The sequence below is a fragment of the Watersipora subatra genome, chromosome 1, assembly GCF_963576615.1.
Source record: "Watersipora subatra chromosome 1, tzWatSuba1.1, whole genome shotgun sequence".
Lineage (NCBI taxonomy): Eukaryota > Metazoa > Bryozoa > Gymnolaemata > Cheilostomatida > Watersiporidae > Watersipora > Watersipora subatra.
In genome coordinates this window covers 68,746,662-68,769,925 of record NC_088708.1, presented here as the reverse complement: position 1 = coordinate 68,769,925, position 23,264 = coordinate 68,746,662, and the positions used below count along the sequence as shown (strand labels likewise).

General features: G+C 36.1%; 1 protein-coding gene across 3 annotated transcripts in view; it reads left to right on the top strand.

The window, feature by feature from the left end:
* The first annotated feature begins 33 nt into the window (after nt 1-33).
* The window catches only part of LOC137401529 (coiled-coil domain-containing protein CG32809-like), a 27,610-nt gene continuing 4,379 nt past the window's right edge, over nt 34-23,264 (top strand). For 2 of the 3 annotated variants that reach the window (XM_068087950.1, XM_068087941.1), the window contains exons 1-12: nt 34-107; nt 3,016-3,216; nt 5,591-5,667; nt 7,329-7,454; nt 8,957-9,134; nt 12,516-12,714; nt 13,005-13,153; nt 13,373-13,516; nt 14,524-14,737; nt 16,670-16,800; nt 18,126-18,310; nt 19,627-19,745. In XM_068087950.1, the coding sequence (XP_067944051.1) occupies nt 3,042-3,216; nt 5,591-5,667; nt 7,329-7,454; nt 8,957-9,134; nt 12,516-12,714; nt 13,005-13,153; nt 13,373-13,516; nt 14,524-14,737; nt 16,670-16,800; nt 18,126-18,310; nt 19,627-19,745 (1,697 nt within the window). In that variant the 5' untranslated portion in view covers nt 34-107; nt 3,016-3,041. Of the gene's footprint in view, nt 108-3,015; nt 3,217-5,590; nt 5,668-7,328; nt 7,455-8,956; nt 9,135-12,515; nt 12,715-13,004; nt 13,154-13,372; nt 13,517-14,523; nt 14,738-16,669; nt 16,801-17,076; nt 17,122-18,125; nt 18,311-19,626; nt 19,746-23,264 lie in introns of all 3 variants that reach the window. The other variant, XM_068087933.1, reaches the window with a different exon arrangement.

Genomic DNA, 23,264 nt, shown 5'->3' with positions numbered 1-23,264 from the left:
AAGCAAAATACACGCGTGTGTACCCTAGATTGTTTACTCAATCAATGTTTTAACCAAGCCAGCTAATCTTTTAGAGATATTCTGCCAATTGTTTTAAGCTACAGCAAGTAGGTATTTCTTAGCATCAACGCTTGTACATAATTTTATAAGGTAACACTCGCTGGTTACCTGTATTGTTTATTCAGCACTGACTATAAGTGTCTATAATACTAAATGTGGCTTAACTTTGTATATGTGCTGTTTGTGAAAAAAAAGATTAATTAACATGAGGTAGTTTTATCATTTGTTATTTTGCGTTGATAAGACTGTCATTTTATTTAGCGTTACCTTATCCATACACTGTGCAACATGAATTACACAGCAAATAAGTAAAAACGCCTGTTCTCGAAGGCGTAAAAATATTTTAACGGTTCGCGTACTTAATGTTAAACTACTTTCACGCATGAGTACGTATACCATTGTACTGAAAAATTACATATAGAAGTGATTATTACCGAATATCATTATTGCTATTCGCATTATAAAATACATGTTTCAACTTTGTTTTATGCGCAAATACTAAATAGACGGATTCTAAACTTTCATCTCCACTTCACGCTGTTTTTAGTTTTTTACGTAACATTATTGGCAATTAGCTCGCACATTTCATCACTTTTTCGCCAATAATAGTTAATTGAAAAAGCTGCTAGAATACTGTTTGAAATGTTGTCACATTACCACAGGCTCTTGCTCTTTGTTGTTGATTCACAGCCAAATCTTTTAGTTTTGGGAGGTATTTTGATTTCAGTTGCAGTAATTTTAAAGCAATTAGGTACACTGTTTGAGAAATGGGTTGAAGGTTTGTTGATCAAGGGTCTGGCACATCTTTGTTATCTTTTGGATATAATTAAAAGAACGGTCTTTGCTTTGCAGCAAGATTTTGCACAAGAACAGTCTTTTATGCTAGTACTTAAATTGAAGATAATATTTATGCCTTTTAGAACAGACCCAAAATATATACATATCATCATGCATCCGATTTCTGCTATTAAATAGAATTGTTGTCAAAATTTTTTTTAACTAGTCCTTGTATCAGCAATTAATTATGGTTTTGATTGCACTAATGATCTTCGAAGATTTTACGAAATATTAGCTGGTTGTTTGTTTGTATATAATATTTATTGAGGTTAGCACAAGAATACTAAATTCTATTGATCTCACTAATACTATAAAAAAACCGAAATAGAACTTAATTGAGTATATGACATGACTAGTGGACAGGGTTTAGTATGTATGCAAAGCAACTAACTAGGGGATGCAGTAGAGTAGATGACACAATCTATATATGCACATAATACTACACATAAAAACTAAACATTTGATTTGGCGATCAGACTAGAATTTGAATTAATTGATTGTACTAATGGATATACAAGTAGAAAAAAAGTTTATGGTGATTTGATTGAAATTCTATTAGTCCAAAGGCCATCCGTCGAAATTGAAGCCTTTCGTCGAAAAGTGCAGTTTTGGTTGAGAATTTAGGCTATTGATCGAAAACTCAAGTGGTTTTGTCGAAAAAAATATTGGACAAAACATTATTAATTATAATATAATTATAATATTAATAGTAAGTTTTTATCTGTTAGTTAAGTTTATCTTCAACCTGGTGTTAGTTTAGCTTTACAATTTTGTACTAGCTCCACCAGTTGAACGTATGCTATGCTATAACTGCTGTACCAGAAAATACTTCGCATACACACTTGCGATATGCATGCAACTGATTTCTTATGGAGTTCTGCGACATTTGGGTGTAATAATTTATACATGTACAACGTATTGCATGTTTCTTTACTACATGATCAAATTTGCGAGGCAAAATTTGGTTTGTTGAAAGCTATCACGAATTTATCGACACGTAAGTTTATTGGTTCGTCTACAACGTTTCGACCATTAGCTTTTCGACTAAGTCTCTATTATCAGAAAAAATATAGGTTGTCACTGTGACTAACTGATTCCTCTAGTACTAAAACGTGAAACTTTAATGCTCGGTGAGGTGACTTGTTCCCATTCCATGGCATATCTCTAGCAAACCAATCTTGAAGCATATGACATGATGATATACCCCCGAGTTTTCTTTCTGATAAACTTGGATATCATAAGGGCACTTGAGATGTTCAAAGTTTTCATCTCAGATTCATATTCGCATGACTTCTCTAACATTATGTAATAGTTTGACATATTGGAATTTGATGATCTTCCAGGCTCATGGCAAGTTTGACTACTTTAATAGCATACGCAGGAGCTTATTGTACAATTCACTGCGCAGCCATAGTAAAGTATTGATTGATGTCGCTGACTAACAAGAGCTTCGCGGTTGCAGCACCGTCGAACACAAGGATTTTTATTCGAAGCATCACAAGTCCCTATGTCATTTCTTTTAATTAATCTTCCTCGTGGTATACATGCATGGCACGAAGCATGCTCGCTGTTTCAGCTGTTGAGCTATGAAGTTCTAAATGCGTTTATGATTGTTTAGGATAGTGTGATGTAGCCATGTGTCAGGACTGTGTAAGGTTGGGCATAAGACCGTGTAGGCAGCCACATGTCAAACCATCTGACGCCGCCAAAGTTGAGAGCTTCGGTTAGAAAAAGCAGCAAAAGTAACTGAAGGGTAACATGTTTCAAATGCTCGCATTGGTTCGACCAGGGGCAACCAAAGCTTGTCTTTGATTGGTGTACTTATTATTATTAAGTGCATTATTTACTTCATTTCTTCACTAAAGTTTGATTCACTCATGATTCAAAGTGAAACAGATAGCATACGGCGACCCATTAGGCAAGAAATAGATGGAAAGAAGAATATATATTTTTGAGTTTGATTCCAACTTGGATGACTGCTCCTTAAAACTTTGGTTGAGATATCTTCACTTCAAAACCTTTTTTGCAGTCACCCATTGGCAAAACTCTAAAATATGTCTGTGCGACAATAAACTCGTACAAATGGCTTGCATAAATATGTATATGTCCACATTTTAGCTGCCGATGGTTGAACGCTCTAACAAATGGGTTTCTTTGGTAAAAAGAAGGCAAAGCACGGAGAGTTGTCTACATCGAAGCAGGGAGGATTAGATGAAGTTTCGACTGGCTCATCATCTGACTACACCGCCAGGCATCACGAGCGACGACAGCAGCTATTGAAGTCTCCTTCTTATGCTAAGAGTGTACGGTTTGCTCCAGGTGAGACTCATTCAACAGGTTCTTCTAAAGTTATACTCTATATGAGAGCTTACTGTGGGATTCATGGGTTCTGTGGTATTACCAGTACTGCCTCTTTCTTGTTTATTGCAAATGGTAGTGCAATTGTTCATGTTATACTTTGTGACAGTTCATTCTCTGAGTGGCGTCTGCCTTTTAAAGTCCTTTCGGATTCTGTATTCGTATGGGTATGCGATTGGAGTACACGTGAAGCAGTCAAATTCTAATTGCATACCGGTCACAATTTTAGGAAAAATAAGGACAAATTGATCTTGATTGTTGTGCACGATGGTACAAGGTAGCTGTTGGGTAGGATTTGTTAGCAGTGAATAAACACATTTCGACAAAGCATCAGCAAAATCATGGCCTGTGATCTTTATAAATTTATTAAGGTTTTTAGGCTGTGATAACTAAGTGCTTGTATTATAGCAAACTCATCCGGCTCACACTAAAAAGTGAGTAATTCGATTCATTCGGAGGGCATCGATAGAGCGATTATCGTCGCACATGTCACTGAAATTGGTTTGTGGAAGATAATATATAGGACTAAATGAATTCTTGTCACGTACCCATTACACGATAAATAGGAAAATCTGAAAGCGCCGATGTTTTCATTGGTTGTTGTAGTTACGGCCTGCCAATAACACTCTAATAGCATCTGGTTCGCTTGTCGTGGTGCCTGCATATCTAGCTCCTGCTGGATGTGACAGAAAAATCAATGATTTCAAGCGCCTCGGTGCTCATTATATGACGAATAAAGATAGAGCGAGAAAGGCAACAATGTTTATTCGGGATACTCGACTCCCCCAACAGCGTTTTACAAGTTTTAAAAACTTCGAAGACAATGCTAGTAGATGGGATATATCGGGTTAAAGTGGTCGCATTGATAAGTGTGTTTGCATTGGCTTTTCGTAGTCGTCTCACTTTTCCTGGGAATGTTTTTGCTGACGCATGAGCCAGTTGAGCTTAGAGACACTTGACAAGCCTACAGACTTATCTTGCTTTATACCTCGTCCATCGTCTCTTGTCAGTAACACAACGTAATCTACTAGGGACAGTCGTGACCATGAGATTGTCTCTAACATTTACTTTTATTTAGTTTGTGTGAGAGTCATACATAATCTTCTTGAGGGAATCGCTCTATAACATAGAAGTATTAGAGTTCAGCATGGTTGTAAATGTGTGAATCAGTGGCTAGTCTGTTGGCTACAGTAGATAAATCAGTTCACCATTTACTCCTAATACGAACTCATTTAGTAGTGAAAAGATAAAAGCCGGGATGTAGTAGCTACTAGAATGACAGAGCCACCTGTGGCCACCTGCACAATGGTTGTACTCGAGTGTTTACCCACTGATTCACTCTCTTTACAAACAGGCCTATTGTGTTTTATTTCTTACACAGCTTAGCTAGTTTTCTTTCCTCGTGTGACGGGTATATAACATCCAGAGACACTCGAAGGATGTACACAACTAGCGCTGCCTCTAGATTATGTAACCTCATCTGATTGACCCGCTAATTACCTTTTTTGTTTGGGAGATCCTTCCTCAATGCTTGGAATAATTACAAATTTCCGATGCGATGCAATTGACTTGACCGTAAACAATGCTCTAATTAGAGAAGGATGAATGACAGGTAAAGTGAGGTGGATTATAACGGGCATCAGTTCTGGTATTTGCCACACCTTACTTCACTACAATATGGTACTCATAAGGAATATGACTAAATGCGGCTGACCGCAATTGTATGAAGAGAAATAAGCATTCTGTTAGACACGGATGCAGCCTGTAATGATCTGTACTTTGCCCACCTGGGGGCTGCCAGGCTTATCACTGTGTCTTTGTTCATCGTTAAGTGGGCTCATTTCCTGTTCACCTCCAAACGCTTCCGTAACTCAAATATTTAATATTTAACCGGCCCATCTTCCTTTCACCCGCACCTCTTGCATTAGCATATCTTCATGTACCACACACACATCCAGTACTCTCAACGACCACACACTACAAGCCTTCTCCTATAACGCTCTTGATAGGGTTAAACAATAATAATATTTGTTCAATGTGTGTGCATTGGGTAACTAAGCCAGCGCTGTGTAGTTTCACCTACTGAAGCACAGGTTGGAGTCGACGAGCAGTCGTGTTCTTATCGCATCCACCGACTGCGATTAGCTGATGTCAGGTGTTCCAACGCGTAGCCTGTACCTACATGTATGTCTTGCTTCATAAAATTGTGCCTATATAATACATATGCAGTTTAATCTACCCACAATTCAGCGCTAAGTTGAAATACTAACAGAGCCTATGACTGGTATGGTAACTACATGTAGTGCTATGAATATATCATCCGCTGTTGTTGCAGACATCAGTGATGATGAAGGAGGCTTCGTTACAGACTCCGAACTGGAGATAAACAGGTCAACTCGATACGGCTCTTTGGTAAGGGCTGACTACTACTACACAGGTTCCATTTTTATCCTATCACTCAATAAATCCATCTCTCTTTAGAATAACCCTGGGCGTTAAACCTCTGACTGATTGCTGCAAACAATAGGTATTATAGGCTGCTCTCGCGTTGCGTCCTATTTTTCATGAAAAGCTAATGTATTGACACTAGAGACAAATTGTACAGTGTAAGAGTCAGTACATGTTTTGTCTTGTCCTTAAATGGCTTCTTTGACAGCGTGTTGTTTGTTGTTTTGTCTCAGCGACTGCTAGTTGAGGACAGCGAGCAGCCCCGAGTGTGAAGGTGTGAGAGAAATACTAGGGTACTAATCATTTATTCACTTGACTGGCCATCCAGTAAATACCTTCAGATAGCATCTAATTCTCTCTTCCCTTAATTCAAAGAGTAAAAATTTACTACCTATATAATGAACGATTTTATTATCATTACGTTTCATCACAGCTTTTAAGCGGCATACCCAGTTTCATGCTTTCCGAAGGAAAGTTGCGTGTAACAGTCTCTGATGAGTTGCCTCATTGCGCGCTTGTTCTGTGAACTCATTCACTTCACCACTGTGATAAACCATGGGGTATACACAAGGTCTAAATACACTCAACTGAGTGTAGTAGTGTCATAAATCATACATTTCTCTCATTTATCGACTACAAAAATCTGTTAATTTTTTTGCTATTGATTTTTTTCTATCTTAACGAACAGTGTGAAAACATCGATAATTGTACAGTCTTTAGCTGTATATTAAGGCTATAATTAGTTGCATTATAACTTTAATTTTATTCAAAGGTTTCAACCACTCATATTTTTAAATGTATCCTAAACTATGGTTTTTTCACCCACTCATATATAACGTTGAAAAGGGTTAGTAGTTTGTCTTCATCAATTGAGTAGTTACACGAAGTGAAGTGAAAAGGTTTCACTGATTGGTTTTTGGGCGTTTCCCGGCTGAAGCACTTGACACTATATATTACTTTATACTTTGTGACACCAGTGTTTGAAAGCAGCCTGTAGAGGGATATGCAGTTTTTAAATTGTCTGCTCGGGGCTGAGTTAGATACATGGTTCCACGTGTGTAGAAACCTTTTTAAGAGCAACCATCATCTGGCTCATCCCTAAGTAGATGCACCACTAGTGGTTTAGTATACTGCAAAAAATTGGCATGTGCTGTTTCTTTTTAGTTTTAAAGGTAGTTTTATTTGTATTCAAGATCGCAAGACTGAATAGCTAGTAATCAAAAGAAATAGTCCAAACCATGCTGCTATGTTATCAAGATAGAAACAAGCTAAAGGGTACCGACCCCGCCACACCTAACATTTGCAATAAGAACAATTCTATGTCATTCACTTGCCTCATTAAAAAGAAAGTGGTGTCACGCGCCTTCAAGATTTTCCTATTCAGTTACTCAGTCAGCGATCTGTGATCACAATCAGCGAAAGTGTGATTTGCCAAAATTATAAATTTCTTTAGTTGCCTGCATAAATACAGCGACAGTGATAGTGGAGTAAAGATACGCAAAGAGGAAAAGCCAAATATTGTCCATCTTTATAGTTAGTCAATACATTTTTTTTGTATAATCTTTTTAAACTTTGTATACTTTAAAATCTGTCAATTTTTATGATATCCATGTTTTGATTTTCAGCGAGCCCGACCAAGCCCTTCCATGGTTACAGCCCCACCTATCAAGTCAACGACATTAGATCGTACCGCTGTTGCCAGATCACAATCGTATGACTATGGAAGAAGCCATTCTTACTCAGAAAAACAGGTTTTTGTTTTCTTTTTGTGTACATGCTTCTCTCAACGCAAGCGTGTCTGTGTACAGTAAAATATTGCCTTGAGCTCTATAGCTTTCAATATAGTTATACATGCATGGATTAGTACTTGTCTAGAAGCAACTATCAAGATATGTGCATTCCCTTCCAATTCCAATCACAGATCAATTACATGTACATTAATTGTATGTACTCTGTAGTCTATTTTTCTAACTTAAACACGCAGAACCAACTTTCTGGTAGGTCCTGCTAAAACACACCCTTCAGCTTGATTTTGGTTCTATTTGCTTGTCTAATACCATACAACAAATTATACTATGTAACCAATTGCTGGATTTTTATAGCGAAAACTCAATATGCGAAATTCTACAAATAAGATTGTTGGCTTCAACATTTTCGATAAACACAACCAGAACATTACATTGCCTTCTCTGCATTGTTTCAGTTGAGAGCAGTTAGTTGTTGAAGTATAATAAGTGTGACTTACAAAAGGGGTGAAAATAGAATTTTAACAACTAGAAGCACTACATTGTTCGTAAACCTTTACTGGTGGATACCAAAACTAAATGTGGATTTGCCTTTCCTCGGTAAATATTATGTTATGGTAGACTCAAATGTTGACGATTATACATAGTTGCTACCGCTTATGCAATGGTTTATTCAAACATACAAAGCTAACAGTTTTTTTAAATTAGCTATTTTTGCACTTTTAGTGCTGCTAAAAATTAAAATTTTAAGAACATTTGTAAAAAAAATTAAAAAGCAAGAAACCTTGTTGTTTCTCTAAGTATTGTAATAATGATATAATCAATTTATTATTATGGCTTGGAATAAATTATAGACAAAACCGTATAAAACACAGAGATTCCTTAGCAGTCATTGCCTAAGGATGTTAAATTCCATAAGAAATCAGCCATAATTATATCAGTTACAGGACTTTTGTTACTAAACTTAGGCCATCTTACACTACGCCCTACATATACATTTCACATAAAGAACTTGTGGTTATCAGCTAATCTTTCGCCGTGTATGGTTTTCAGCTAGAATAATTGATAGCCGCTTTACATAATAATAATCTATATTTATCATTGATACGGCGCTACTTCTCGTGTGCTAGCATACCGAACTATTAAAAATGATTTCATAAAATGTTACTCCTGATTACCATAAAGCTGCCCCATGACCACTATTGGCAAGAAATAGATTGGCAATATTGGCAAGATGACACCATGGCAAGATATAGACCGCGTCTGCCATACTTCTGTAGCACAGTATCTACTAGATTGTTGCTATAGTAACTGCATTATTCCCATTACAAACAATTTAAGATGGGCAACTTTCTTTGTGGTTATCAATCGACAGGATTTGATTCAGCTTCAAACTGTAGTTTGTAAAATAATCATCTTGTCTGTCATACCTAACCATGTTTATAGAAGCATGCTGTCAGTTGCTAGCTTGAGATACTTTGCCATTACTATCAATCCTTGTTTAACAGTCAAATACTTCAAGTCCCCTTTGGGCTAGCAATGGAGTCGCACGCCCTCATCAGAATGGCAGCCTCACAGTAGATGATGACTACATGTCAGACAGCTCGACAGCGAGCAGCTTTGCTCGGGGAGCTCGTCTTCGTTCTAGCCTTCCCATCCTCAAACATGTGACAACAAAACCTGTCGGTCAGTGATTACCATCTTAATGTGAAAAATATTGTTTATATACAGTCAAACTCGGATAACTCGCCCTCGAATAGCTCAAACACATGGTTAATTCGAACGATTTCTTTGGTCCGTTCCCACGTAATGATAAATTGCTATAGATAACTCGACCTTAACATCATTAACTCGAACAGTTTTTTGCTCAACGGCTACCGAGACGGTTGTTATCACTTTAGAATATCACTTTATTGCAAGCCATAGAAATAAACATCAACTTTTAGTAGTCCTTAGGTGTCATTATTACCTTTATCGGCAAAATATTTTTGTTAACGACTTTTCTAAAGGTTTGCAAAAAATAAAATTTTACCAAACATCCGCTTTGCGATGACCCTTCGAAAGCAAGGAAAAGCGAGGTAACCTTCGGATAAACTTGAAGTAAAATCGGCAAAATTGATCTTGGTTAAAATGTTCAAGAAAAGATGTCTCTTTTCTGAGCGTTTTAACCGCGATCAAGTTTTGCCAATTTTAACCTGAGAACATCTTGGCAGTCCCATCACCTAAAACAACAAACAAATCTCAAGTGATAGAAAAATATAGATCTATACTTTCTGATAAAAATTTTCAAACTTCATATGAGAAGTCCTTTAACTTGCAACAAGCAATCTATGCTTTTGATTTATATATAGTTTGCATATGTACATGTATCTACTGATAAATACATGGAATTGTGATAGTGCTCTAATAACTTGAACGTTCTGATAACTCAAGCACTTTTGCTCGGTCCCGGGAAGTTTGAGTTATCCGAATTTCACTGTATATATATTGAAAAATATTGTTAAAGTTATCCCTTTTTTATGGTGACCATGAAAAGTCAAAACTTCCTCCATAATTTTCAGTTGCAGGTGTGAACCAGTTCGAGTGCACAACAAATCTAGTCTATAGGTAACAATTTGTTTCATCGCGTTGCTTCACCTGAAAACAGCAGATTAAAGGCCTACTGGCTTGCTCTTTCATTTTTTTTCAATTGTAAAAAAACATGCTGGAAGGAGATCTTGCAGCTGCAATCATTTTTAGCCTTATGTAGCTTTGTTTACTCAGTGAGCTAGTCCAGCAGTGTTTGTTTCACCAATATAGTTGATAACATAAGAGGGCTCATAGCCCTTTTTGTTAGTTCCAACTATTGTCAATGTTATGTAGATTTCGTCTTTTTCTTCTGAGTCACTCACGACAAAATTGTGGCTATTAGAAGTCTACCATGGCCCTAGTCCAGGACAAAAGTTGTGATGGATCACTAGATTCCATCAAGTCAGTAGATTCGTGCATATATGATCATGGCTTTTACATGTCGAGCCTTACGATATCTTGGTCATTCATTCGTTGAACTTTGATATTTAGCTTTGATATAAAGCCAGGCCGGCATTGGCTAAGCAATTCACAGTTTATCAAAGTTGCTTCTCCTGTGACACCATGAGTGATGAGTGTAAGAGTAATGTTCATTTTATGCAAAGAGGCAGCGTGTACTGCGACTGCCTCATGGTGTGACGAGATAGAGATAGGGACATGCTCAGTGAATGGATGTCACTTTTGACTTATTGAATGAATACGTTGAAGAATCTCTTGGGTGCACTCTGTCTCGTCATGTATTCATGTCATGCATTGTTCACTTGCATTCTCTTCCCGCCCTATTTATTCATTCTTTACTCTGGTTGACAAGAGAGACTAGTACTGAGGCATATTGCTTTCTTTATGGCTTGTGCATTATGTTAGAATAATCAGACTTAACATTTTACTGATGGCTACTGCATTTGGGAGTCATTAAAAATCATGTCATAGTGTGACATCTGTTTGCTCATATAATGTATCTCTGATGGTATCAGGGCTCCGTAATTGCTGCCTGTCTATCAACAAGCCAGTCATCTATCAATCGACCAGTCATCTATCGACCGACCAGCCGTCTATTAACCGACCAGTCGTATATCAACCGACCAGTCGTCTATCAACTGACCAGTCGTCTATCAACTGACCAGTCGTCTATCAACTGACCAGTCGTCAATCAACTGACCACTGGTCTATTAACCTACCAGTCGTCTATTAACTGACCAGTCGTCTATTAGCTGACCAGTCGTTTATCAACCGACCAGTCATCATCAATCATTTATCAACCGACCAGTCGTCTATCAACCGACCAGTCGTCTATCAACCGACCAGTCGTCTATCAACCGACCAGTCGTCTATCAACCGACCAGTCGTCTATCAACCGACCAGTCGTCTGTCAACCTACCAGTCGTCTATTAACCGACCAGTCTTCTATTAACCGACCAGTCGTCAATCAACCTGCCAGTCATCTATCAATCGACCAGTCATCTATCAACCGACCAGTCGTCTATCAACCGACCAGTCGTTGGTAGTTCATTTTCATCTGCAATCTGTAAAAACATAGAGCTGACCCACCAGTTATTAGCTCTATTTCTCACTCTCCATTGTTTGCCGATAATGGAGATCACTCAATACAGTTCATAGTTCATACATATATCTGATTCTGCAAGATTAATAATACTAATGTAGTAATAATATAATAATACATATACAATTATACTATATATATATACAATGATATAGATAATACAATAATTTTGATAGCAAGAATAGATGGGGTTAGCGCACTTCCTCAACTCACTCTTAACGCTTCCATAAGCCATTTGATTTAAATATATACTGTTTTAATAACAACAATATTGTCAGGAGACGCAAAGTAGTATACTACTGGGCTTCACCTACATTACAGATATCCTATCATAATAAACTGACATTTTGTGTAATATTCCCTGAATGACCTGACTTTGCTTGAAGTATGCGATATTAGTATATATAGCATCCTTCAGGCAAAGTGACGCAACACGACCTGAAACCAAGTACAAAAATTTTAAAAGTCTTACTTGCAGGGCTCCAGTCGCAGTTTAGGAGTTGTTTTTTCATGTCTGCGTAGCATAGCTTATTTGATTTTAAGCAATTCTTACAGAGTTTAGTATGATCTAGCTTTCTGCTTTCTGATCTAGCTTAGCTGTTTCTGTTATGTATAATGTTTATAATTTACTTCATTTCTTCAGTTTTGTCATCAGCACTTCAGTTGCTTTCAGCAAATCTGTAAATTTTTGCAAAATGCAAAATTTGGATGCATCATTTGAATATTTTGTTAATTTACTAAAGACAAGAGAAGATGTTGCTTACTATTTGTGCTTGAGACAGGCGTGTGCTTGATTTGTCTTGCATCGCTTAGAAATATTGGATTGGTTAAGTAGTACATATGATAACCTACCTTTGTACAGTAGAATACTTACATCTTTGGATGTACTATGTACCAGAGTTAGTCTGATCATCTTTCTGTCTGTATTTTCATTACAGGGCTAGTTTTTCTCACTTATCAGAATGAAACCAAGAAGACCATTTTACCGAGTGAGATAAAAAATTTGGACACTATAAAGGCCATGTTCCTTCGCTGCTTTCCTCAGCAGCTGACACCAGACATGCTCAATTCTCCCAAACGTAGATTCTACATTCTAGACAGATCTTCCAGCAAGTTCTTTCTGCTTATTCACTTGCAGTGAGTGCACTTTACACACTTTACTTCTCTTTGTTGGAGCAGAGTGCTGACTGACCTTTTCACTTAATAACACCGCGTTATCACACTAACATAGCTCAAATAGAATTTAGGTATTGTTCACAAGTTTAAAACACTGTTTTTTCTGCTCGGTAAATGTAATCCACTTGGCTGACTGCTCATTTATTTCTCTAGTTTGTTTAATAGTAAGAAATTGCAGTCGAGTACACAAATATTTGGCTGTTTACAATGGAGTCTCACTCATTGATGATTTGATTGACTACCCTGCCTAGGGAGGTTCGAGATGGTACTATGCTGAAACTGGTAGACTCTGATGCCCTCACTCCCAGTACGGTGAGAAGATCTCATTCCGCCCATTCAAGCCTCACTACCGATGCCCATTACTTCTCTGAGCCAGAGTTTGATATGGAATCGTCTTCTCGTATGTCTTTTTAGCAGATGTTCTACTACTTGTTAATGATTTACTCATCTGGATATTCTCTTGAATAGATCACTTTATGCCATTTATATCAACCAAGTATTTATATATAGTGAATACGTGGATTTTTAAACAGAATTTGAAAATTTTATTAACAAATTCACATTTTGTACAGTAAGACATAGGATTGACTCTAGCAGGCTTCGTGGGTTGTATATGTAGGTCGGTATGGGCAAAGGCCTATCATGCGCATGGCTCTCACAAAGGAGACCAACATTGATGAGCCTGTCATGGGCAGTAGCTGGACCCACCTACAGTCAGCACCACAACTCCCTGCTGTCTCTCAACCAGTGTACCAAAAGACAGGTACATAGCTTCATGAACTTTGTTTCACCCATGTTGGATCACCGAGTCTCACTTCACATTATTTGTTCAGCCTTTATTATCATCCGCTAACACGGATGCGCTAACTACAGATTCTTAACTTCTTAAGTTATTTCGAAAGACTTGACTATATGGTAATATAGTATGTCTAACCGTAGCCTGCAGGGATTTTCCGGAGCTGTGCCACCCTCATTTGAGGGAAGCATATTCCGATTGGAATATATACCGACATGGTGTATACCCAGGTAACTTTACCTTTTTTGTCTGTCATTTTCACTGCTTACCCTTTTCTGATATGTCCTCATATGTCCTCGTATTTGTTGATACAGCCCTAGCAGGAATGTTAACAGCCTCCTATATAATTATACACATATCTGCCTGCAGTACCACTCACCCAAACTCTGTTGTTGCTTACATACAGTATTTTTCATGGTGGTTCATTTATGTATTATGTTTTCCTTGCATACATTTTCCAAATTCGTGTCAATTTTTAACTCTTGATTCATGACACTTGTCAGTTGTTGACCATGATTCATGATACTTGTCATAACAATCATGACAGTTGCCCATTGTGGAAATTGAGTTTTTGACACTTGCTAACTGTTGCCCCTGGATTTTTGATACTTGTTAATTGCCAACACTGGATTAATGACACTTGTCATTTGCGGATACTAGAATCATGACACTTTTCAATTGTTGACATAGGACTTTGGACACATGTCATTTGTTGACAATGGATTTTTTGAAATTTGTCAATTGCTAACACCAAGTTCATGTCACCTTTTCAATTACTAACACTTGTTCATCTCACTTGTCAATCGCTAACACTGGATTAATGACACTTGTCAATTATCTAAAGTTTTGAGGTTGCTCGTGAATCATACTCGTAGCACTATTGCTAAAAAATAAAGTACAATGTTTGTGTTCTGCTTCAAGTGATTTGAAGGATGACAATTCTTGAGTATATTCTTATCTTTCTTCAACTTCAGGCACTACTGCTGTTGATCATTCAGCAACAATGCCTGGCCACTTGGTCTCATCCACTCGCACAACTAACAATGCTGGCACCATTCAAGGTAGCTACATTCCTCCACAAGCGCTGCAGTCAACTGTGCATAGCACAAGAGGAGACCCGAGCAAGTACACACAAAATGAAGAACTGGACAACGCCAGCATTTCGAGTAAGGACAGTGTCACATCCAGGTATGATGTCTTCTAACCATACATTGGAGGTGCATTGATGTAGCTTGAGTAGAAGTATTTTAAAAACACCTATTAAATGTTCAACTGTGATTGGAATTAAACAGTGATTGGACAACTGTGATTGGAAACTTTTTCAAGTACTACATAGAGATACAAGTCAGCAATGTAGGATAATGCAGGCTTTTATACTATATTTTCTTATTATCCTAATTTATTGGGACATTTGTTGGTGTTTTTTGGCTATTTTTTGCTTCAAAGCATGTTCTATCAAGTATTATTTTATTTCTTTACAACATAAAATGTTGAAAAAAAAAGATTTTATTCTCAAACTCTCTATTTTTAAACAATACTTACAGCCAATATGAACTAATGACTGTGGGTGGGAGTTGGATCGGCAAGTCTGAGACGTATCGCAGTGACTGTGATTAAATGTGTGCATTTATTGTGTGTAGAACTTGTTCTAATCTACATGTAGCTTGTTTGCTGAGAATTTGGGCAGCCGGAAATCACTGTACTGCATTTGCTCAAATTACCTGAAGAGTAACTTCAAACAGTATAAGATGGTTTGCTTATTTTTTGATAAAGTTTATGAGCTGTAAACAAATTAGTCAAGAGCCTCTCTCAGCAAAACTAAAAAGTTCTCCAATCCCTATTACTAAAGCGACCGAAGAAACAACCTCTTCGCATTTATTATTATCAGGTTAATGACAAAACTTATGACACCATTTAACATGTACATGCGTGTAACTTGTCCTTTAGACTGACTGTTTAACCAAACTTATATCTGACGATAAGGCGTATTACGGGCTTACTTAAACTGATAAGGCAGCTAGAGAGAGCGTGACTGCGTACCGTATCAGCTTTTCAAAAGACTGTAACTTCGCAGCTGATAGGGCTGTAGGGCATGACAAGCGGCTCTCTTCAGTCATTCTTTGTTATGTCAAGTTTTTTTTTGTATTATATTGTATAATATATATCATAGCTGTGAATTGTGTACTAAATCATTCAGCAAATACTCGGCAGTATTTTCAAGACCAACAAAAAGCCTTACATTTTACACACGCTTTACACTGACTCGACGGGCCCGATGGTTCAGTTCCAATCAGCAATATTAAACAATATAAAACAGCTGTATGGATATAATTTTGGTATAACAGACTGCAGTATGCTTCTGGAGTGTGTTGGCAGCTTACCAATGATCACTATGTCTAGGACATCATACCAGTCTTATTTTGAATTGTAACTCGCTACCGGCCAGAAGCCGACTACAAATCTTCAGTGTAGGTGGGTGCATCGTAATGAAGTTATGTATAGGGTTATAAACAGATTACTCAGAAGTCGTCTTCCATCTGAATGGATAATTTTGTTAGTTTGTCAATGATCAGATGAGTAACACCAAGTGCCTCAGTTGTGTACTTCAAATGATGTTAGTTGATTATACTTCTTAATTAAGCAAAAGAGCAAAAACATTCAAAACTTGTTTCTATTATGTTAATTCACCGAAGGTTGTCTCACTGTTTAATCTGATGCACAATGTAGAATCCCTGTTGAAGGGACTTGACACCACTTTTAACTACTCATACAAGTTATGGCACGCCATAAACCGTGTTTTACTTTTGATTTGATAGAAGTTGAGGTTGTCTGTTATTCTTTCTGGATAAACTAACAAAGCCTTGTTTACTCCCACATGGAATCTCCCCACCTATATGTATTTTGCTTTTGTTGCCTAGTAATGTGAGATGGATAGCGCATTTACTTGTGTGGAAAGCTTACATAGTGATGGCGTGTGATGCTTTATTACCATGCAATTCATCACAACACCTCGTGTGTCTGCTGGTTTAAAAGTTAACCAATGCATAAATGCGCGACTGTTTGCTACCAAAATGAACCAGTGTTATATTTTCGTATGCAAAATTATGTGTTTGTGTACAGAAATCGAATGGCTAAGATGGAGACGCAGATTGCAAATCTGACAGCTATGGTGCAGACAGCATTTACGAGTAGGCCGGGCAGCTCAGCTAGTGACAGATTATCTGAGCTCTCCTACCATTCTAACAGAAGCAGTAAGTTTTCCTAGTACTCAGTTTTTCTCTCACCTTCATTCCTTTGCTTTGACTCTGTTAGTAGGTATACATTGATTTGTACCATGCGCTCCGCATTGAGTAAGAAAGCTCTTTATAATCTTGTTTTTTCATGTTTTCATTTTAAACGTTTATTGTGCCTTTTAAACTTTGCTTTTATTATCTAACTTTAATATATAACATGCCCGATGTGTGTATTATGATGTACAAGAAATACTGCTCATCATAAGCAAGCATTTTCTTTTTTTCTGTGTTTAGAAGACGTAATTGACTACACACAATTGTCCAAGTTGTTACGTGCAGGTAGCTATTGCTCACTCTCTGTAGTAATGCTTTACTTAACTCTCTGCGTTTCTCTTTCTGTCTGTTGTGACATGTTGACTGAGAGTAGTTCACTGTCGATGATTCACACACTTATCTCTAATCTGGTGGTGGGATTCTCTGTTTTGTATTGATATCGTGACTCGGTGTGGTTGTGATGCAACTTTGGTAAGCAGGTATTGATAACTACTAAAAATAATTACTTGTGGCCCAATAATAAAACTGTTGCATGCTGCATTCTATTTCATTGGGCCAATGCAGAGTTGTTTCACCTTGCAAGACAACTTTTAATGATCTATGATTTTTATGGTCACAGGACAAACAGCTTAGTTTTCATAGATTAATTTTTAATCATTTAGCATACTTATGAGCAGAAATGCGGATCATCATGCTCATAACTACGTACACTGAATATGAACCCAACTAGTGAAAAGTTTTGTACAGATTGGTAAGGTAATACTAATACACCGGTTTTATTTCTAATCTGAGTTTGTAAAAGTTTGTTTAAGATATACCTGATTTCAAAAAGGAAAATGAAACATCGCTGATATTATTGTAGGCCCTTTTCTATAAAACTCAATATTTTAGGGGTTTCAAGTCTATTATGTGGCACCGTCTATCACCACAAGCCATGTTGTATTGCTGTTGCAATACAACATGGCTTACTATTTCTTGATATGTAAAGTCTCCAGTTTTTAGCTACACTAAAAATACAGCATATTTTTCGCTATAAATGTATATGGCCAATTGTGTAGGCAATAAAAAATCTGCTTAGTCGGCAAAGCTTAAATATGTCATCGTCAAAGTGATAAATCCAAATTTATTTAATTCTAATGTAAATTCATTTATTTTTTGTTAAATCAGAATATGAAATAGATTTCAGCGTTTCAAGTTTAAAAAAGTGGTGAATCTAAAATTCTTGTGCCACACTTATAAATTGGAAAACCCTCATAGGTATTATGTGACTACCGTTCATCTTTGTTCAGGTGTTTCTGGAGCATCAAGCTCAACTCCTCAACCTGGCGTGAGCATAGAGCTTCAAGGGAGCATCAAGACTGCATCAGAAAAGATTAAAGATCTAAAAGCTGAGTTCAGGCAATTAAAGAGGATACATGAAGCTCAGGCAGAGTCAATACAAGACACAATTAATGATGCTTTGAAAAAAATACAGGTAGTATATTTGAATTGTGAGTGCAACAAAAATCTTTTTGGCTGTAAAGCACATTTGCACTTTGCATCATTGATTGCAAAGTTCTCTATGTATATGGGTGACATCTGCTTTCAAATTTATTCATTTATTGCCCAATTTTTGTTGGTATCAATCAGATTTAAAAATGAAAAAGTGTTGTACTTGGTACTTTTGAATCAATATTAAACGCGAACAAATATTTTAAAAATCAAACTAAATCTTGTTAAACGTATGAACAAACTCATCAATTTCATCTTCTAAAGTAACTTAATGATAAAATTTAGTATACCCAAGTTTAGCACTGAATCACAGAGAGTATACCATATGATTAACAGCTTGCCGAAACACATAACATGTAGAATGAAGTTAATAGTAGGAGACCAAACCATACGGAAATGTATGAAGATGGAAATAGCGGTGGCACCGCAAATTTGAGTGAAAGTATTTCCCATAACAGTTGCTTCTGAAAGGGTGCAGATTTTATAATTATCATAATAAAGGTCATTTTCAAGATGCTTCAAGTTCCTAAATGCTGTTTGCCAGTAAAAGTGGCCAACTCATAATATGTAACATAAAAATTTATGAAGTACAAAATAATTTTTAAAAACCCAACGTTTTTAAATTCATTTCATTCAACAGCCAGTTCACTTCAATAAAATATAGGTGTCAATTTTAAAAATCTACGTACAGCATAGTGAGATTTACTAAACATGCGTTTGGTGTTCTGTAAAATCTACGTACAGCATAGTGAGATTTACTAAACATGCGTTTGGTGTTCTGTAAAATTTCTCCGTGGATTCTATTTGAACAGCAGATTCTTCGGCAGCAATTATAACTTTCTCTCGTTACTTGTATTTAAAGTTTTTAACTGAAACAAAATTGCCCTCCTACAGAATATTACCTCAATTTTACTTACATTGTACATCTAAGTTGGATGATAGCTATCACTATAGTTGGTCTGTTTATTCATTAAGGTAACACACAATAGAAAAAATGTATTTTTGTCTTGCCTACCACTAGAAATAATTTGCATTTACATGTATAGTCATTATGAAAGAATGTTATTATGAAAGAATGTTATTGTCATGCTTGTTATGCATTGCTGATGGTGCTGACTCTTCAAAACCTAATACAACTAGCAATTTAATTTTCATTCAGTACACTTTACAATTTACGTAGCAAATGCAGTATCTTTGTGTATTTACAGCTGACATTAAATTTGCTCCCTTACCAAAAGTAGATCTATCAGACTCGTTATGATAGTAGAGTATTTTAATGCGAGTACCATTCGCTTGTAGACTGCTGTGAATGGTACACCAGGGGCGAGTCACAGTCCGCTAAGAGCGAAACGTCATGCTGTTGATGTGACGGTGGATGAGTACAAAAAAGATCAAGAATCAGTACTAAATCAAATCAGGTGTATATCTTCTCAATAACTTGTTTTCAAATTTCTAATAGTGGGTATAAAAGCACTTAAAGCGAACTAGCTAAATTATGATAACAATATCAGTAATGTCTGATTTGCTATAAACTATAGACTGTCTATGAAAGAACTTTCTGCCACCAAATATTAGATTAGAATTGGATGATGAATTATTAACGGGTAACTTTCATAACTATGCGTATGAAAAGTCATTTGTTTAGTGCGATTTTTCATAGTACATGCACATTCTTAAGGTACTTAGAGTACCCTTTTTTACCGAAAAGATTACAAAAGTTCATGTTGGTCAAAATATGACATAGCCAATAAATTTTGTCAAAATATTTCATATCTTAATTTTAATTAGTGGAGCATTATTAGCAGCTCCGCATTTTGTGACCCACAGATGTACAGCAAGAAAATTTTATGCTTTTATAAGGTTTAAACTAAAACTTTAATAAGTGAATAACTTTAATAATAGTTTTAAAAAGTGATCTTATTTATGTTTTTTCAAGGTACAAATTGCTGGCTGCCAAAATCACTATTGCCTCAAATCAGATGCAAAATATGCCATTTTTCCTTTCTACGTAATAAATCGAAACCTCTTCAAAGTTTACTCAGTACAAGATCTACTTTGTATGTTTAAAATATTGTATATTCCCATAATGGTACAGTTTAGTGTGTTTAATTTCCTCCATAGCCTGAGCATAAACACTTACAATAACTCTTCAATAAATAGTGTAGATAACTCTTCAATAAATAGTGTAGATAACTTTAAAACAAATGCATAATATAAACTATTTAAATTCTGGTCTATATGTACAAACACAATTAATGAAGTGTAGGCTTGGCAAGCCATAGGTTTAAAGGTAGAAGGGAAAGGTAATTTCTGCATGAACCAGGTAAAGTTTACACTTTATTGGTTTGTAATATATGTAATTTGGTAGTAGGTTTGGAATATAATGTAATTATTTTCATAAATTTTACATTTTGTTTTTATTTTTCACCGCCCTCTCTACCTTCACTTACAAAACCGTAAACTTGAATGCCATAGGATGGAAACTGCTGAGGTGTACAGCCAAACATTTGCTCATATTTTGCATCTTGTTAGAGAATTCGTATATTGGGTAGATCATAAACAGGTATTTGACTATACAACGAGATTCACTGATGTAATATTTGGTAAGGCAGGCCTTCTACATAAAATGGCCATCGAGTGGAAAATTAATTAATTATGACTGTTTCATCTTTATATCACAGGTTATTTAATAGTGTATTATTTAACTAGCTGATCAATTAAGATCTTGGTAACATAACATAGCTCCACTCATTGACGTACTCTGAAGACCCTTGTTATAAAAGTTCGAGCTTTGCAGTGACATTGAGCATAAAAATAAAATTGGCAATGTTTTTACTGACTGCTTGCGCATTTGTATTTTTTATGACTAGCATGTTTTACGTTGTCAGAAGGCTATATTTGATGCAAATTTGTTGCCTAGTCCCAGCAAACCTGTGACTACAAATCAGCTACAGGTTCAATGGGCCGATCCGCTGGTTGAGTTTTTGACCTTAAAACATGACTCGAAGATATTCATTGCCTATTAAAGACATGGTTATTCCGCATTTGTCTGTGAATGGCTATGTAAGTGTACTGCCATTGCTGCTTTGTGCTGGTATGTTGTGGACAATCGAGAACTGATACTGCTCAGTTCTCTGCAATTCTCACCAAAAATTGTAAGCCATGAACTCACTATCAGCTTACCATTGCTATGACTGAGAGCAGTGGGAGCAAAAACGTTGGAGTTCTTGTACAATAATAGTCCTTATATGCTACTCTGTCAAAAACATTAATTGTCATTGCATATTAAATGTTATGTTAGTTAGCCTTTTATCGATCTAGGTGAAAGACTTTCTGGCGAAGAACTTTTTGGAGTCAGACTTTTTAGTTTAACACTGTTACATAAACACCAAAGAAATTATTTATTTGTATATATAGACTGTTAGCACACTCCCCCACCTAGCTAGGCTAAAGCAATATACCAGCATCATGTACTTTTTTATTTAATATATTTTAATATATTCATAAAGTTGGACTAGGTGACACTTAGTAGAACATATACTGCCTGTCATCCTCTGCTCATGTTAACATGGAGAACATTAACGGGTGTTAACAATATATGTATATATACATGTATGTACTAGTTGAATGCCAGGCGTTGCCTGGGTCATAAAATAGTCTTTGAGTAAAAAACTTATTTTTATTTAACATATACAACATCTATCATTTTACCTAACTTATGAACTTCATATGAGAAATGTGTTTTGTGCAGTTCAAATAAATTAAGAAAAAAAATAAATAAAAGTTTTTAAACTTTCAAAAAACCAACTTTTAAATTTCATATAAAAGAATAGTGTTTTATTAAAATATATTAAGAGAAAAAAATAAAACAACTATAAAGGTTTTTAAATGTAACTGTGAAATAGTTAGCTAGTAATATCTAAATAAAGTCTGTTTGGCTATGGCCACAATGAAAAGTTATTTGGTATACATTTATATGATTTTAATTCGTTTTTGTGTTATAGCAAAAATATCATATAGAGTTGTATAGAACTTTCAAGCATTGTGGGAGGGATTTCATTAACGTGTTCAATCGCGAAAAGGGTATACAGTGCATGGTAAGAGGGATAGGATTAATAAGAACGGCGTAGCCTTGTGGTTAGGTGTGCGTGCTTACAGCATTGCGATTGCAATCTTTGTGAGCTCAAATCTAGTACAAAGTGTGTTGCTCATGCCTAGATCTAAATTGCTACAGCTGAACGGACACCACATGACAACAGATAAACTGAGATTTATATATAAACTAGCTGTGCTACCCGGCGTTGCCCGGGTAATAAAGTCTTTGGACAGAAAATTGATTTGTATTTAATATATAACAACATTTGCCATTCTAACTTTCAAACTGCATATCATGAGAAAAGTATTGATGGATAGCTTCTGATGGAACAGTAACCTTTTTATACACACACACACACGCGCACTTCTATGCAAAAATTGTTATTATAATTTCAACATACTCAAGATTTTTATTTTGTTTTCTCAGTTCGTATTAATTGTATCATTACCGAATGATCTTTTATTGTTATCATAGCAAAGCCGACTTAATTTAGCTATTACTTGCTAATTATTTCACTTTTATATCTAAACCCTTTTTTTAGTTGTTTTATTTTTTTGTACTTATTCACCCTGCGCAAAACATTTTTCTCATGACAGGAAGTTTGAAAGTTAATTGTTTGACAAAGTTTGAAAACCTTCAGTTTTTATTTTTTCTCTCAATTTATTTCAACTACACAAAACACTACGAAAACAACTAGACAATCGATACTGGTGCAAATGTAAAAATGAGATATTGTACTGTTTTTGTCTGACCGTACTGAGAGAGAACGTCAAAGCTCTTCCCATAAATGTCTGCGTGAGGAGAATTGGCCTTGACCCCATATATAGATATTGAACCTTAC